The sequence below is a fragment of the Trachymyrmex cornetzi genome, unplaced genomic scaffold, assembly GCF_001594075.2.
Source record: "Trachymyrmex cornetzi isolate Tcor2-1 unplaced genomic scaffold, Tcor1.1 scaffold123, whole genome shotgun sequence".
In the NCBI taxonomy this organism is placed as follows: domain Eukaryota; kingdom Metazoa; phylum Arthropoda; class Insecta; order Hymenoptera; family Formicidae; genus Trachymyrmex; species Trachymyrmex cornetzi.
Window position 1 is genome coordinate 534194 of NW_017295795.1, and position 14579 is coordinate 548772.

The 14579-nt window shown below is 34.5% G+C and overlaps 1 protein-coding gene across 5 annotated transcripts in view; it reads left to right on the forward strand.

The window, feature by feature from the left end:
- The window catches only part of LOC108770041 (probable E3 ubiquitin-protein ligase makorin-1), a 27244-nt gene extending 13977 nt beyond the window's left edge, over nucleotides 1–13267 (forward strand). For 4 of the 5 annotated variants that reach the window (XM_018521343.1, XM_018521335.1, XM_018521367.1 and 1 more), the window contains 2 exons: nucleotides 10167–10322; nucleotides 13171–13267. In XM_018521343.1, the coding sequence (XP_018376845.1) occupies nucleotides 10167–10310 (144 nt within the window). In that variant the 3' untranslated portion in view covers nucleotides 10311–10322; nucleotides 13171–13267. Of the gene's footprint in view, nucleotides 1–174; nucleotides 516–10166; nucleotides 10323–13170 lie in introns of those variants that run through there. The other variant, XM_018521350.1, reaches the window with a different exon arrangement.
- Nucleotides 13268–14579: the final 1312 nt, after the last annotated feature.

A 14579-nucleotide genomic window follows, 5' to 3' on the forward strand; every position in this document is an offset into this window, starting at 1 on the left:
TATTTGTTTTGATCACGGATAAACGCGTTTCATTTAAAATATCATCGGAACAAGCGATTTAGAATTCTCCGTATCGAACACAGTCGAGCTACATCTGTTTACATACTTTACATACTTTGTACTTTAGTATATATATACGCAGAACGTGAAAGAGCGGTTTTGCACTATTTACAGCAACTAATCTTGTGGGATTTCTTCGATGAAAGGGACGATCGTTGGATGTATCTTGATTTAGAAGATATCCCTTTCTTCTCAGATTCCGACGATTCCGATTGGTCCGATTATGAACTGTCGTTCGATTAGACGAGCAAAACTAGTCGACCGACACAAAACTGCCTTGATACCACTGTTATCATGCTACTCTGTTGCTCTATGTCGATACCTACTTCCTTTATCATTTATGCGCGGCTTTAGCGACTAAGAAAATTACTCGATAATTAGCAAATAATTTGAATTATTATAATTCGAAGACGTTCTAGTTACGTAGAAGAAAAAATAGAAAACAAGAAAAACATGCGCACTTTCCTAAAATTATAATTTATATATATAAAAAAACTATTTAGTTGTTTACCGTCAAAATAGTCAAAACGCTTTCTTTTCTTTCTTTCGCAGATAATATTTATAAGTTTTTTATTTCTGCATAAGATGGTAATAGTTGTTAAAATTTCTACCCGCGCGCAACAATAGAAAAATTGTATTAACATTTTAATAGAATAAATATAAAGTGACATTTTAATAACTATTATTTTCAACACCATAGAAATAATCTTTTAAATATTGTCTATAAAAAGAATGTGTTCTTTACTATTTTAATGGTAACTGTATACTTGTGTATAAATAATTACGAGATCCACAATTTCAATAATTATTGCGGTACATAATCGAGCACAAAAAAAATAAAAGGCAGGAAATATGGACAGTAAAAATTTCCTTGAATATGCATCGTAACTTTGAAGTCACTTTTGTGTAACTTGACCAATGCTCTACTAACTGATTGTTCCAGCACTACTAATTCAGTGGTCCAAATTTTATCAGTGAATAGATCGATATTTTTCCGATGTTCGTTTCCTCGTAGAGTAATATATCCGTTTTTCCCGATACTAATTATTATTGATATATCACAATGCATGATCTGGAATACGTCTATACATTAAATCGAATTGTAGAATAAGTAAGTCAATGCATAACCAGAATTTTAGTTGATTATCATCAGTGAAATATAAAAAAAAAAGTCTTTTTTGCTCTTTTTCATAAGCAGAAAGGTATATCAAAATAGTTGAAGGGTAGTTTAATTGTAGCTTTTTTTGATTAAGGCTTCTTTTCATTTAAAGCAAATAGATTAGATTTACTCTATTTTGTAATTTCAATAAACATTTGTCATCCAATGTTACATTATTGTGCGTACTTAATCAACATGTAAAAACTATGGAGAATGTGCTAACATGGGATTTAAACAAAATTCTCAACAATGCAAATTATCGTTTAAATCGATTTTACTGGGCTTTATTTGTATTTGTAATAAATGGATATTTATTACAAATACATACAGTGGGCATGTTTTGTGATTGCAATATAATATTGCGCTTGATGTGAAGGATAAATAAAATCAATTATGTGTGTCATGTTCACAAATATAATTCTGACGCAACAGTGCTATAAAAAATGCATGTTGCATTCAATAATAAAATCTTTAAGTATAAACTATCACTATTGCAATTACAAAACAGATATAACACGTCGAGGATTCATAATACTTACTATTCACATATAAAATAGAAGAACTGGACAACGATTTATTACTTGTGTGATCAGTGTGCATTGTTAGTTCAATTTATCACTAGTTCATATCGAAGGTACGATCTACAACTGTCGTCCTACCTCTTGCTATGGCTCCGCGAATCTTTATACATATATACAATACATTTCTTTAAATTATTATAAAGTTGTTTAGCGTTACTCGTGAGTAATGGGTATTCTTTTGAGAGCAAGTGTGCAAAGTGAATGTGATGCATGTGTAAGAATGCGAGCGTATTGATGTGCGGTATTTGTGTGCGTGTGCGTAAATGTGCGAATGAGAAGTACGAATATGAAAAAAAATTTGTGAGAAAGAGACGAGACTATGGATAGCATATATGCGGGACGAATAACAACAAATGTAATAAAAAGAAGCTTTGTGAGAAGTATGCATTTGTAGATTGGAGATTTAAAAAAAAAAAGAACAGTAGAAGTACGCACGACGGAGTTGGACCCACGACAGAGCCATGCTGGGAATCATCGTCGATCGTTTTTACATTTTATCGATTTACTAATAATAGCAACTCGTTCCGACAACCGTTCTCTCGATATAGAACCATGATAATTACGCTTTGAAGGGCATAGAATTCTTTTGTGTAAAACTGACGAGATGATAATACGTAAAAATATAATACACCAAAGAGATACGATATTCACCCTCTAGCATTGAATATTCCGTGTGATGTCATTTTTTTTTAACCTTTCGCTATGAATGATCTTTTTGCAATATATTTATGACAAATAATTACATTCTACATATAGTTCTTGCTCGCACTTACAATCTGATTCGTATTCATGATAGGAAGTGAACAGCTTTTACAACAGAGAACCGTCGGTACTGCCTTTCAAAAGCTATGTGATTATAGAGTAATATATCATTCATTGCGCTATTATAAGGTCAGTTTCTTAATCCGCCTCGATAAAGCGTTTTATCGGCTCGAACTTTCGCTATGCCATGAGAATATCGTTTATATATTTCCCATAGAATTTCTATATTGTTAATTTTATCGACAATTGTTAGAATAAAACGCTTTATATTGTTACCGGTAATGTATAATAGAAACTTTCTATGATACGCTGTGCGTTTCGAGCGGCTATTTTTCGAGCTACTTTCTTTAACAATCACAAATTTCCCGATGAGGGAAACAAAAGTAAAACGCTTAAGCGATATTGGATTGTAAGATAGCGGAATGTACGATCGGTGAGTCGATTGAGAATTCTTAAGTCGGTAATAATTTTGTGAATGATAATGAATTTACGATGAAAAACGTTTTTAATGTTAGCACGTTTAGTACCAGTATACATATCGCCGTTGTAGGAGGAAAGTTAATTGCGTTGATCGTTGCACGTATTTGTCGTCACTATCATTTTTATTTATTTTCAGTTAAGCGCGATGCATTTACTGCATTATTATGCTCTAAATGCATGAAATGCGAAAGGATATAAAATTAGCAGTTGATGTCTATCAAGTCGTTTAACGACATTCAGCGCAGTTTGCCTTGATTTTGGCGATGCATTTTCGGAGTTAACTTTGGAGTTCACTCGCGTATATAATACATAGAGTACATAGTGATTCTAAAATCGAGATTCCACTGTATGATTTTTTTTGTTTTGTCAACAATGCGAAGAGAGTAAGGGATGGCCGATTTACTGATTCATTCAGATTATTATTCGAACGAGATAGCGAACGTTAGAACGATATTCTTAATAACTTCAATCCTATTCTCAGGATGGTTTCATTAAACTAGTTTAGAAATTATATAGAATTTACGGAACAACCGCGTGCGTTATATCTCTGCGTGCAGAATTCAATCGCCAAGATTCTACCGCAAGTGTGCATTAATGTGAATTAATTGTACTAAACGTACCTGCATTGAATACTTTATTGCGTAGTGACAAGTATTCTTTTTCCCTTTAACAACTTAAATACGCCTTACAGATTGTTACGTAATTCATTTATATAAGTTGAGATCGAGCGTCTCTAATAATCTTTCTATTTTTTTTCTTTCGGCTCTTACGGAGTGCGGTTCTTTAGGAATAACATTGTTGTGCCGATTGTGCCGATTTTATTTTTCAGCGTATTATTTATTTTTATTCAGCGTGTTAAACGTGTATTTTATCGTGTGTGCCGGAAACGCTCAAAGAGTTTTGCGAGTTAAGAAAGAAGAGTTACACTTAAGTCTTTTCGTTTTTAAGGGAGGTAATTTGTTGATATCACGCTAAATTTCTATACGTAATTAAACCTTATATTTTTGTAACTTGTCGCGTCGAACTACGTTATGTAATAAAGGCTCTATAAAGCGGATATAATAAGATATACGATTAAAAATCTTATATTTGTTAGATAGCGCACCACCATGAAAAGGTAAAATCGACGTTGAAAACATTGTTGTGCCACAGCTTGTTTCTTACGTCTTTAATAGATCTTAGATTATTGTGAATGTTTTTTTAGCCAATAAATAATACGTAGATGAAGCAAACTGTGTTTTCACTGCATAATGCGAAAACAAATTGCGAATATTCGCATTATCTTATACCATCCTTTTTACACGTAAAAAAAGCAATTTATACACGGAAAGAATTTTCTTTTAAAATTTACCCTGAAAATATGAGTCATGGGACAACATCGTATTTCGAAGAATTTTATGTAAATCTCTCACTCACCAATAAAAAAAAACTACAATAAAATATAAAATAAGTTTGATTAATTTTACTGTAATGCACGGTAAACATCTTTAAAATATTGTATTGTACCACAACTATTATATTTTCAGAATAAATTTTAAGAAAAAATGCTTTCCGTGTATAGGGAAAATAATTCTATTAATCAAGGAAGTTAATTCTATTATATATATATAAGAAGAAAGAATGAGTCTCTCCCTCTGCCTAGGAGTTCTTTCCTTTTTTGTACTTTTCTTAATTGATAATGCGGTTGCGAAGCTGTGACAGGTTTGCTTTGCATTGTATCGCATTATCGCGGGCAAAATATAATTGCAAAATTATCTAAATGTGTTCAACGGTTTTCCGATGACGCCCAATTAAAGCATGTCAGATGTAAAAACGTATTAATTCTAGAGAGCGAATGAGCCGCAAAATATTGTATACGATCGCTCGCGAAACTTATGATAAAAATAAACACTTGCTTCTAGTAGATACGAGAATAATTACTTCCTAGAAGAACGAGGGAGAGAAGGAGGGGCGTGATCGAGTAATTCATATGTCGATTATATGTAAAACAAATTTTGGCGTATATCAGGGTGTCTATCACTACAAAATGCGGGAATTTTTGGCGAACTGTCTTATTGCACGTTATCTACATCAGCACACAAAAAGAACACTTGAAGTACCTGGAACATTTAGCTAGATCTGAAAATAATTTTATTGGACTGTCGAAACAATTATGTAAGACGTTTAAACATAACGTTGCAAAAAACTTTGACATTCTCGAACATCCCTTACATTCATATAGCACAGGAGCTTGCAGCATCATTTTCAATGTTATTGCAATGTTACTAAAATGATCCGTGCTATATTAATTATTTTGTTCCAATAATATTGTCGAGTTGTCCACAAAGTCCGTGTGAAGTTTCAAACCAAATTCGAATGAAACATTTTTTTAGCAAAAAATAATTTTAATATATTTACCATTTTGTTTCACAATATGTTTCTATCTTTTGAATAATTTTATAATTACTCTTTCGTAGAATTTTTTGGTTTTTGAACGTCACTTACTGAAAAATTCACGGAATTTTCGAACAACTCAATATTTTCAAATTCGTATTTAGCTAAATTTTTAGCTGCTTCAGAAAAATCTTTTTTCGTGCACATTTCCCTTTATTCCCGCTGTCGGGTCGCCAAGCCGTCAATTTCACGTGTCCGTTAGCTTTTGATAAAATAGGATTAGTAATAAAAGGTCTATATGTGTATATATAACGTGTTAGAAATTATTCGTTTGCGTCGGAAAATCATCGGCCCGATCATGTAACTTGCAACTAATATGAAATTGTTGTCTGTAACGCCGTTATATCGTGTAATTGACGAATTTTCCCTTTATTCTTGTGCGCAAGAGGATATTCTCTTGTGTTTCGAACACTGATATGGGAGAAGGCTTTAGGTCGCAAGTGAATATTACGTATGTACGTAGAGCCCAACGAGGCGGGAACGAGCGATCCCGCCTTCAATTTCGTTTGTCACATAATATATTTTTGTTATTGGATGTAGACTAATAAAATCGACGCTGTAAGTCTCCACGAGACCGAGGTTCAGGTGTTTTCATGTATTTCGCATTCTCCTTCGGCCGTCCCTTCATTCCTCCGCTGCGGCGACGCGTCGAACGATTCTCGAGAAATTATTTCGTGCGACATTTATCTATTTTTTTTTTTAATATATATTTAAAAGGTATTTTATATCTCTAAAATTACATAGACTCTGATAAAAGTCGTCGAGTTGATCGAAGATGTAAAGATCGACTCGGTTTTCAATGAATCGATAAAGCGTAAATCTTTTTTTTACGTGCTTACTTTTGTATTATTCGTTTTCGAAATTAAATTACTGTTGGAAATTTAAACATGCCGTCATGCCGCGTAAAATTATTGTATAGTGCCGAGATACTACCGTGATGTTTTATCGCACGTTTTATCATCAGAAACACTCGACTTTCCTCTGCGATATCGACGGATGTTACGGAATCTCCAAGCCTTGTCCGAAAATAGACGATAGATGGTGACTGCGGTATTGTAGCAGCGGCGAACTTGGTCGAGAACTTCGATCATGAGTTTATTTGCAGAGATAATTTGTCGCGCGAAATGACAAATGTATTTGTGAACGCAAAATGTATCAAATCTATCAAGAGATCTAATGGAATAGCGAGAATGCGAAAATGGCAGTATCTATCGATGAACAAAATTTCACGATCGTACATTTAATTTAGAAAAATATATAATAATAACGTTAAATACAATAGGAGTCAACGCTGGTTATTAATTAGCGCAAATCTTCTTAATATTAAATATATATAACCTTGAACGTTTCAACTCATGGTTCGAGTCTTCTTCAGCAATATTTCCTCTTGTCGCAACGCTTGGAGTATTGCATCGTAAAATAATATCTCCAACGTTTTTTCTCTTAAAAAGTTGACACGTCATATATTATATATTTTTCTAAATTATTTCAATTAAAGGAGTAATAAAAAACTTATTCGTTTTTTGTTAATTTTTTCAATTTCTCATTGTACATTTAATTCTTTGCTGACCAAACTATTTCTCGCGAATGAACATCAAAGATCTCGTTTTCAACTTTATAATCGGCTAATCTAATATGAATGAATTTTTATTATTTATTTTTCTAATCGGAAATAAGTTTCTTATCATTATTTATTTTTTAATATTTTAAAATATAACCGATTATACAGATTTTAGGCTGCACAGATTCGAACGCTTGAAGAATTATGCAACAGGCTACCACAACGCATTATGTCGAGTTTAACTCGATATAGGATGGCAAAGAGTTAAAGAAAGAAGCCTTTCTTTCTTTAATTTTTTATGATTCTATATCGAGATGCATTGAACTCTTAGTACATACGATGATTTTCCGGTCCTTTACACAATTATCGTTTGCGCCTTCTATTAATTTTTATAATCACTTTTACAGATGCACAAAAATGATTAATTGATTCTTAATAAGATAAAGTGGCACAATTTCGAACATGGTACAATTCTATACAAAATAAAATTTGCATCCAATTTTCAATGTTTAAGTTTGGTAATTCTCTTAATGTGGAAGTATAAGTTCCAAACAGGAAAAAGAATTAAACTTAAACTTCAGAAATTGGATTCAAATCTTATTTTGTCCAGAATTGTAACATGTTTGAAATTCACTACCTTATTTTATATTTTAATATATTTAGAAAGTGTTTGTAAAGTTGGGTATTAAAGGAAAGAACAAAGACACTATTTAGCCAAGTACTCTTAATATTTTAATGAAAAGAGGTGCGCGGGACACGAATGACTCAATCGTGTGTACTTAAGAAGTTTATGTTTTCGCTTTGTTGTATTATTTTCTCTGGAAATAATAATTTTTTTCATGCGTAAATAAATTATATTGCGAGGTTTACATACACGCGAAGATAATGTAGACGAGACCGAGAAGATCTTTCTTTTGCAAAAAGGCGATGGAATGGAAAACCGGGACCAGCACCTCTTCTTAATCCTTCACGGTAATACTTTGAATTACACGTTTTCTCCGTTAAAATGTTTAGCGTGTCTACAAAAACTTATCGGAAATAAGTTTCTTATCGTTAATATCGTTTGACGAGAAACACGTTGAAACAATAAAGTTCTTTTCCTATCTGTCGCTTTTTTATCGTGTAACATAGATCATTCACGCTGCGCCCCGTAGATCGCGATGCTTTTACTAACGCTGCAAAATTAACGAGAGATTAACGTCGATTGTTCAGATAATTGTCGTAGAATTATGATTAATTACTTCGCCGAGTGAGAGAGTCAGTCGCCGTTTGTTTATGCTCTAAGCCAGGAATAATTATCTGTTTTTTTTTTTGTAAACGATCATCTGCGGTATTTTTTACATCTCAATTAAAAGTCACTATTATTAATTACATATTGTATATTGTTGAAGTTTTTAGAACTTATTAGTATTTTAGATTATTATGTATACCTTATACATTCTTTGAAATGGAAATAAATATTTTTTCATTTCTTTCCTTGTTTAAAAAAAATATTGAAAAACTTTATATAATGTCTAAAACTCCGTGAAGAGTGAAAAATAAGCCAGTTTTGAAAAAGAAAAGCTTAATTTTCAATCTTTAAGAGTGAGATTCTCTTCAACGTGAGAGTCACTCTAAAAATTTATAGAGTATATCACAGAGTTTTAAACAAAGGAAAGAAAAGAAAAAAATGTATAATATGAATTTTCGATGAAAACAACAATTGAACTTTGTTTTTAATTGCGAGGATGTGAAAATCATCCCAGGTGATTATTTTCGAGCTTATTTATGGCGCTATTCTATGAATTATTCGAACTTGATTAGCGTTACTCATGTTTTTATCAAAATTTATGTGAGATACGCCTGTACTTTCGACCTCTTTAATATGCGTAACGTTTGTTTAATATTCTCTCTGGAAAAGGGGAAAAAAGGGAAAATTCCTGCAGCATTCAAGTCGGCTTTCCTAATTGTGAATGGTATGTGAATCTCCGTGCTTTGGATCGAAAGTCTGAACAGAAAGGGACGAATGTCAGGAAAAGGGACATTCGGAGATCGGATTTGTCCAATTGACGGAGTGGAATTTCGTAGGACGAGCACCACGGCGACTGTCGTGTTTACGTCACTCGTTTGCGAGGCGCGACTTTGTCGTCGCGCGGTAGCCAGGAAAGGGGCGGGAGGGGAAGGGTTGACCGAGCTCTCGGATTCGCGATGGTTAACTAGAACAGCAAGTTAATCTCGACGAGCACGGCGAATTAGCATATAAATTCGCCGAAATTGTCCCTACATATGTATCCGGCGACGCACGACCGCCTGCACGCGAATATCGCGCGGGATCGCTTTGAGTCGCAAGATGCGGGCTTCTCCCCAGTCCCCTTTGTGGCTGTACGATTCGTTGCTCTCCTTTGTGCGTCTCACCACCGCTGCAGGCGGCACGGATGGTATTCGGGCAACACGCGTATTACGCGCATATTTCTACGAGGGAACGATAGGCGGTCTCTGCATGCCCCCGAATCTCTTTGCCCGAATCGTTGCCGCGAATCGAGTGGGGCAGCGACCGCGAATGTTTCACGCCATGTACGGATCGCACGCCATTACGCGTAATCAGGAAATGTGGTTCCGCACCGCGTTTACAAAATGAAATATCGCACCTACACTCGACGCGATATAGAATGTTGGCCAACCAGTTTAAACGAAATCCTCTCTTCCTCCCCCTCCCCCCCTCCCCCCGCAGGCTTTGACATTGTAAAGCAATCGCTGAATTACACGTTCCATTGTGTATAGCCTTTCAGATGTTTTACGGGGTTTCGATTAAACCGGAGTATAAATTTCGCAATACCGGATATATATGGTATACAATAAAAAAATATTACCACTCACATTCGACATCGCGCAATTAAATTCCGAGCGGTTCGATCGTTTAAATTACTCAAGTCTAATATGTTTATTGAAGTCTGACAAATCTATTGGAATCATACAGCGAATGATGGAAAATTGGATGAAATTTGAAATAAATCGAATAGCCGGCTCGAATCTCACGTTTATCTTTCGCGTCGTTCGTCACATGTATATGTACATGTACGCGCGCGTACGAATCTTATTGATACAATTTCGGTCTTGGTGTCTCAGTTTGACTTTTAAAATCTCGTTACAGCGCGTGCTGTGGATCTTGATGTTCTGGATAATAGGCGTCCTGATGTTCTTGCGGTACGCATGGACTCGCGTGACCAGATTATTTATCCATGGCTTCCAAGAGAGACTGGATGACGGCGACTACGACGATGGTCGACGAATGTAATTACGAGCGAAGGTGGGTGGTTTGGGCGACCAGAAGTCTAATTAAATGGTCGTCCGTGTGTTTATGCTACTTTTAGAAACCGCGAACGAGAGACGACCGTGGAAAAGAAAAAAATCGGAGGGCGTTCGCACGGATTCGAGTTTCGAGGTACAAGCTGGCACAAATTTAAACGTTCGATAAAATGGTGTTTAAATTTCTCGTGAAAAAATATAGGTGGTGTCGAGGGAACAATGAATGTACGTATGAGAGAAACGTGTTTGATATTCGTCACTATAATTGCATGGTAAAATAATTATGGTGAGAAGTTCTATTTGTATAGTTATATTACTGCTATAATTATAGCACAACAATTAATGTTGGAAACCGAAAATGACTATAATTAATTATATTTAAGACGGTGTTTATATGTGAAAATGCTAATAATAATAATAATGTTTATAATTTTATACACTAAAAAATATATGTAGTTGGCATAACTTAACAATTATAATTATAATCGCTTTTTTATCAATTATATATTTGCAATGTTGCTGCAATATTGCTGGAACGTGTCAAAATGATACTTGCTTACTGGGAATATTATAATAGCAATAATAAAAATATAAAAATGAAGCTCCTCATCATAATTATTTTACCATGCAGTTATAGTCATAAATATTAAACACTTTTCTCTCTTCGTTAAACATAAAAAAAACAATAATAATTATTCTCTTGAGTTAAACAAGATTTTTTTTAACCTCCATGTATGTCAAAATATAAATCAATCTATTTCTATAGTTAGTTTCAAGGTAAACAACGTCCATTTTATACATTTAGTAAATAATAAATTAAATTTTAGTTTAGTTTAATATATTTTCCTGAGTTAAATTGTTTAATTGAATTGTTTTAGTTAAACTAATGATATATTGAATAGAAACAGTGGCGACCTATAGAAATGGTTAAAAAGAACTCAAATTGGATATAATTTAACATTATAAATTTAACAGTACAGTGAAGAGAAGTCACTCCGAATCAGTGCTTCTTTTACGGTGATTATTTTTTTTTAAAAGGGGAGAAGACACAATAATTCATTTTTGTAGAATCACGTTTCTGTGCGTACTTGTGCCATTGCTTTCTCGTTTCTACGGCATGCAGAATTATTGAAAATTCGTGTTCGCGCACGCGATTAACTCAGATCTGATTTAGATAAACGTTAATTCACGACGGTCGCAAGATATTTAGGAAACGTTTTTCTCTCCTTCGCGAATTTCTTTAAAAATGCGAGAAGTAAATCCGTACAGTAGTGGGTTAATGGGAGGAATCTCAGAGGTCCGGACGTGAAGAAAACGTAAAGAACGGGAGCGGAGGGTGAAGGGGATCAGGTCAGATGGAGCCAAGTAGAAGAGAAAGAGAAAAGAAAAAGACACAGGCGGACGGGAGAATATAGAATCGGTCTCTCTGTCGAGTCTATCCAGCCCCGCGGAGGATCTCTAAATTGCCTCTGTTTGTTTCGCAAGCAAAGAAGCGCCGCCGTGCATCAAAATGGTCGATCGCTGCGCCCCGATAGTCGATGTCTAATATATCGAGGAATCCTCTTTCTCTCGGTCCGTGACCCATCGACTCGGTGTTGATTCACCGCGTTTTCGAGTTGAAAGCTCTTTTGGCCGATCGACGAGAAAGATAGAAGAAAAGAAGTGTTGGCGAATAAAGTCAAATGGAGTATAGCCGCGAGTACGTCGATAACGAATGTTATCGTTCAAGATTGAATTTGCGTAACTTACACCTGAAGTTAATGTATTTTGGAATTACTATTGTAATATATTAACGACGTTTGATGCATAAATTATGAATATATACACGAAACAATTTTACTGAAGTATCTAGAAATTTAGCTAGATACAGATTTGAAAATAATTTAATTATATATATATTATTGCTATCTATTATAGATTTATATATTTACTATTATCTAGATTTATATAGAAAGGTTTTGTTAGAGTATCTAAAAATTTAGATACAGATCTACAAATAATTTTGTAGGACCATCAAAATAATTATGTAGGAATCGAAAGCATAATGAGCAATGCTGCAAGAAGTTCTGACATTTTAAAGAACACTGATCAGTAAGCGTTCCTTGATCCTTTAATAGATGCATTCAGAACGACAACCGCTCACTGAGCGCTCAGTGAGCTCTTTCATTCTGATTGGTCTATATTTTATTAGGAGTGTGATTTAGTTTTGAGAGTATTTAAAAAGAAAAAACTGATTTATTTAAATAATATATCACGTAAACGTTTAATAACTGTTGTACGATCAACATTTAACTCTCTGGCAAGTTCTGAAGTGGATTGTGCTGGATTTCGTCCAATAATGCTTGCAAATCTGCATTTTCCAGATTTTGTCGTTAACATTGAAATCACATTTGAATCGACCGAACCAATATTCATATGTCTTAATTGATGGAGCAACATCACCATAAATTTCTATCAGAGTCCTATGACCTTTAGCCGCCGTTTTCTTCTGATTAAAAAACAAAAACAACGCATGTCAAAAATGCTCTTTAGGAAGCTCCATTTTTTAAATGGTATAAACACGATGTTTATTGCGTCCATTGTTAGTAAATTGGCTAAATATCATGGGGAGTAATATTAAAGAAATAATAACTGTGATTGGAATGTCTTCGACAACACTGATATTAGTGCAAAACCCTCTTCTCTTGCAAAACCTTCAAAACTATTATAAATCACACTCTTAATAGGATCCAATGAAATATGCCAATCAGATAAAGGGGCTCACTGACCGCTTATACTGATTAGTTTTCTCTACTAAACGTAGCCAACCTGTATCATAAGGGTTAATAATGTATTTTTGGAAATTTCAGATCGCGACCCACGGCAAAGGTAGGCAACATGTGCACTCGAACGTCGATTGGTTGCCGCCGAGATGCGCTGCACTAATCCGCATTCCTTAATTCCTTAATCACACAAAAATCCCTCACTCTCGTTCGCAGATTTTACTGTTCGCGAATAATGACGAGTCTCGGGAATACCGGGACGAAACGATACGCGATCAATTAATGTGGCTGCGTAACGAGTTGCGAATGGCGATAATGCGAATATAAATGTTTGCCGTGACGTGCGAATCGCAGTCGAACGATACGTCGTGCGATAGCTGCCATTATGCGTTGCGACGGTTAGGGCGAAACGCATCGCAATCACTCTACGTTTTCATAACTTTGTTTACAGCTTGCGGCTAAGAATTACGACTATTATGTCAGATTATTGTAAATAGCCACATATTTTCAGTATTTATATTTGAGTAGCGTGATGTAGAATATACGATCACCGACGAGATATTAATTAAAGATCTGATCGTCTCACAGCGGTATGCGTGACTATCGATATTTGAACGAATAATTTATAATACAAGGATAATTTTACGATTTATCGTTATTTAGATGTTTCATAGATATCTGTACGTGCGCCGAACGCAAGAATATCATACATACATCTATATTTGAAGCTGTATTTTATAGCTTTCATCCATGGCCGATCATCCATGTGAGTGAAAACTACGAAAACGAATGTAGCTTCGCAGAGATACATGTAATATTTTTGCGCTTATCTGTGAAACATCCGGATAATCATAAATCATTATGATTACTGCGTGATCATTAATACTGCATTATAGGTTAATTATTCAGATATTTATGTCAGATGTTTTAAATGGTATGCAATGTCTGTAATCTAGTACATTCAGGCTCCCGGCGTCGTATTAATTAATTTGTAATTAATTAAGAAAATGTATGCACAGGTTATTAATAATGTCTCACCGGTGATGTGATCTAAGCTGTGAACGTCCATTTCGCGTCATATTGATGTCAGATAATTAATAATACATATAATAATCTATGTGATAAGTTATAAATACTCTGTTTCAGGCTTCACTTGATAACAAATATTTCGAAGCATTTTTGATTTGTGAAATTCTTTCTTCTGTGATTGGTCAATCAAATGCTCCGAAGTATTCGAAGCGCCAAGTGGACTGCATCATGTCTGAAAAATATTGGGCGGTATTCATAGTCCATATTATTTTGAGACATTAAATGTCTTAAGACGCTAATACGGTTCTGTGGCCGGTATTTATAGTCTGTTTTTAAATACAATCTTAAGATGTTATAAGCCAACCAGAGGGCTGTAACAGCATCTTAAGATATTACTTAACACATTCTTAAAATAAGAACGGACTATGAATACCGTTCTGTGTTTAGCTTATTTATGACATCTTAAG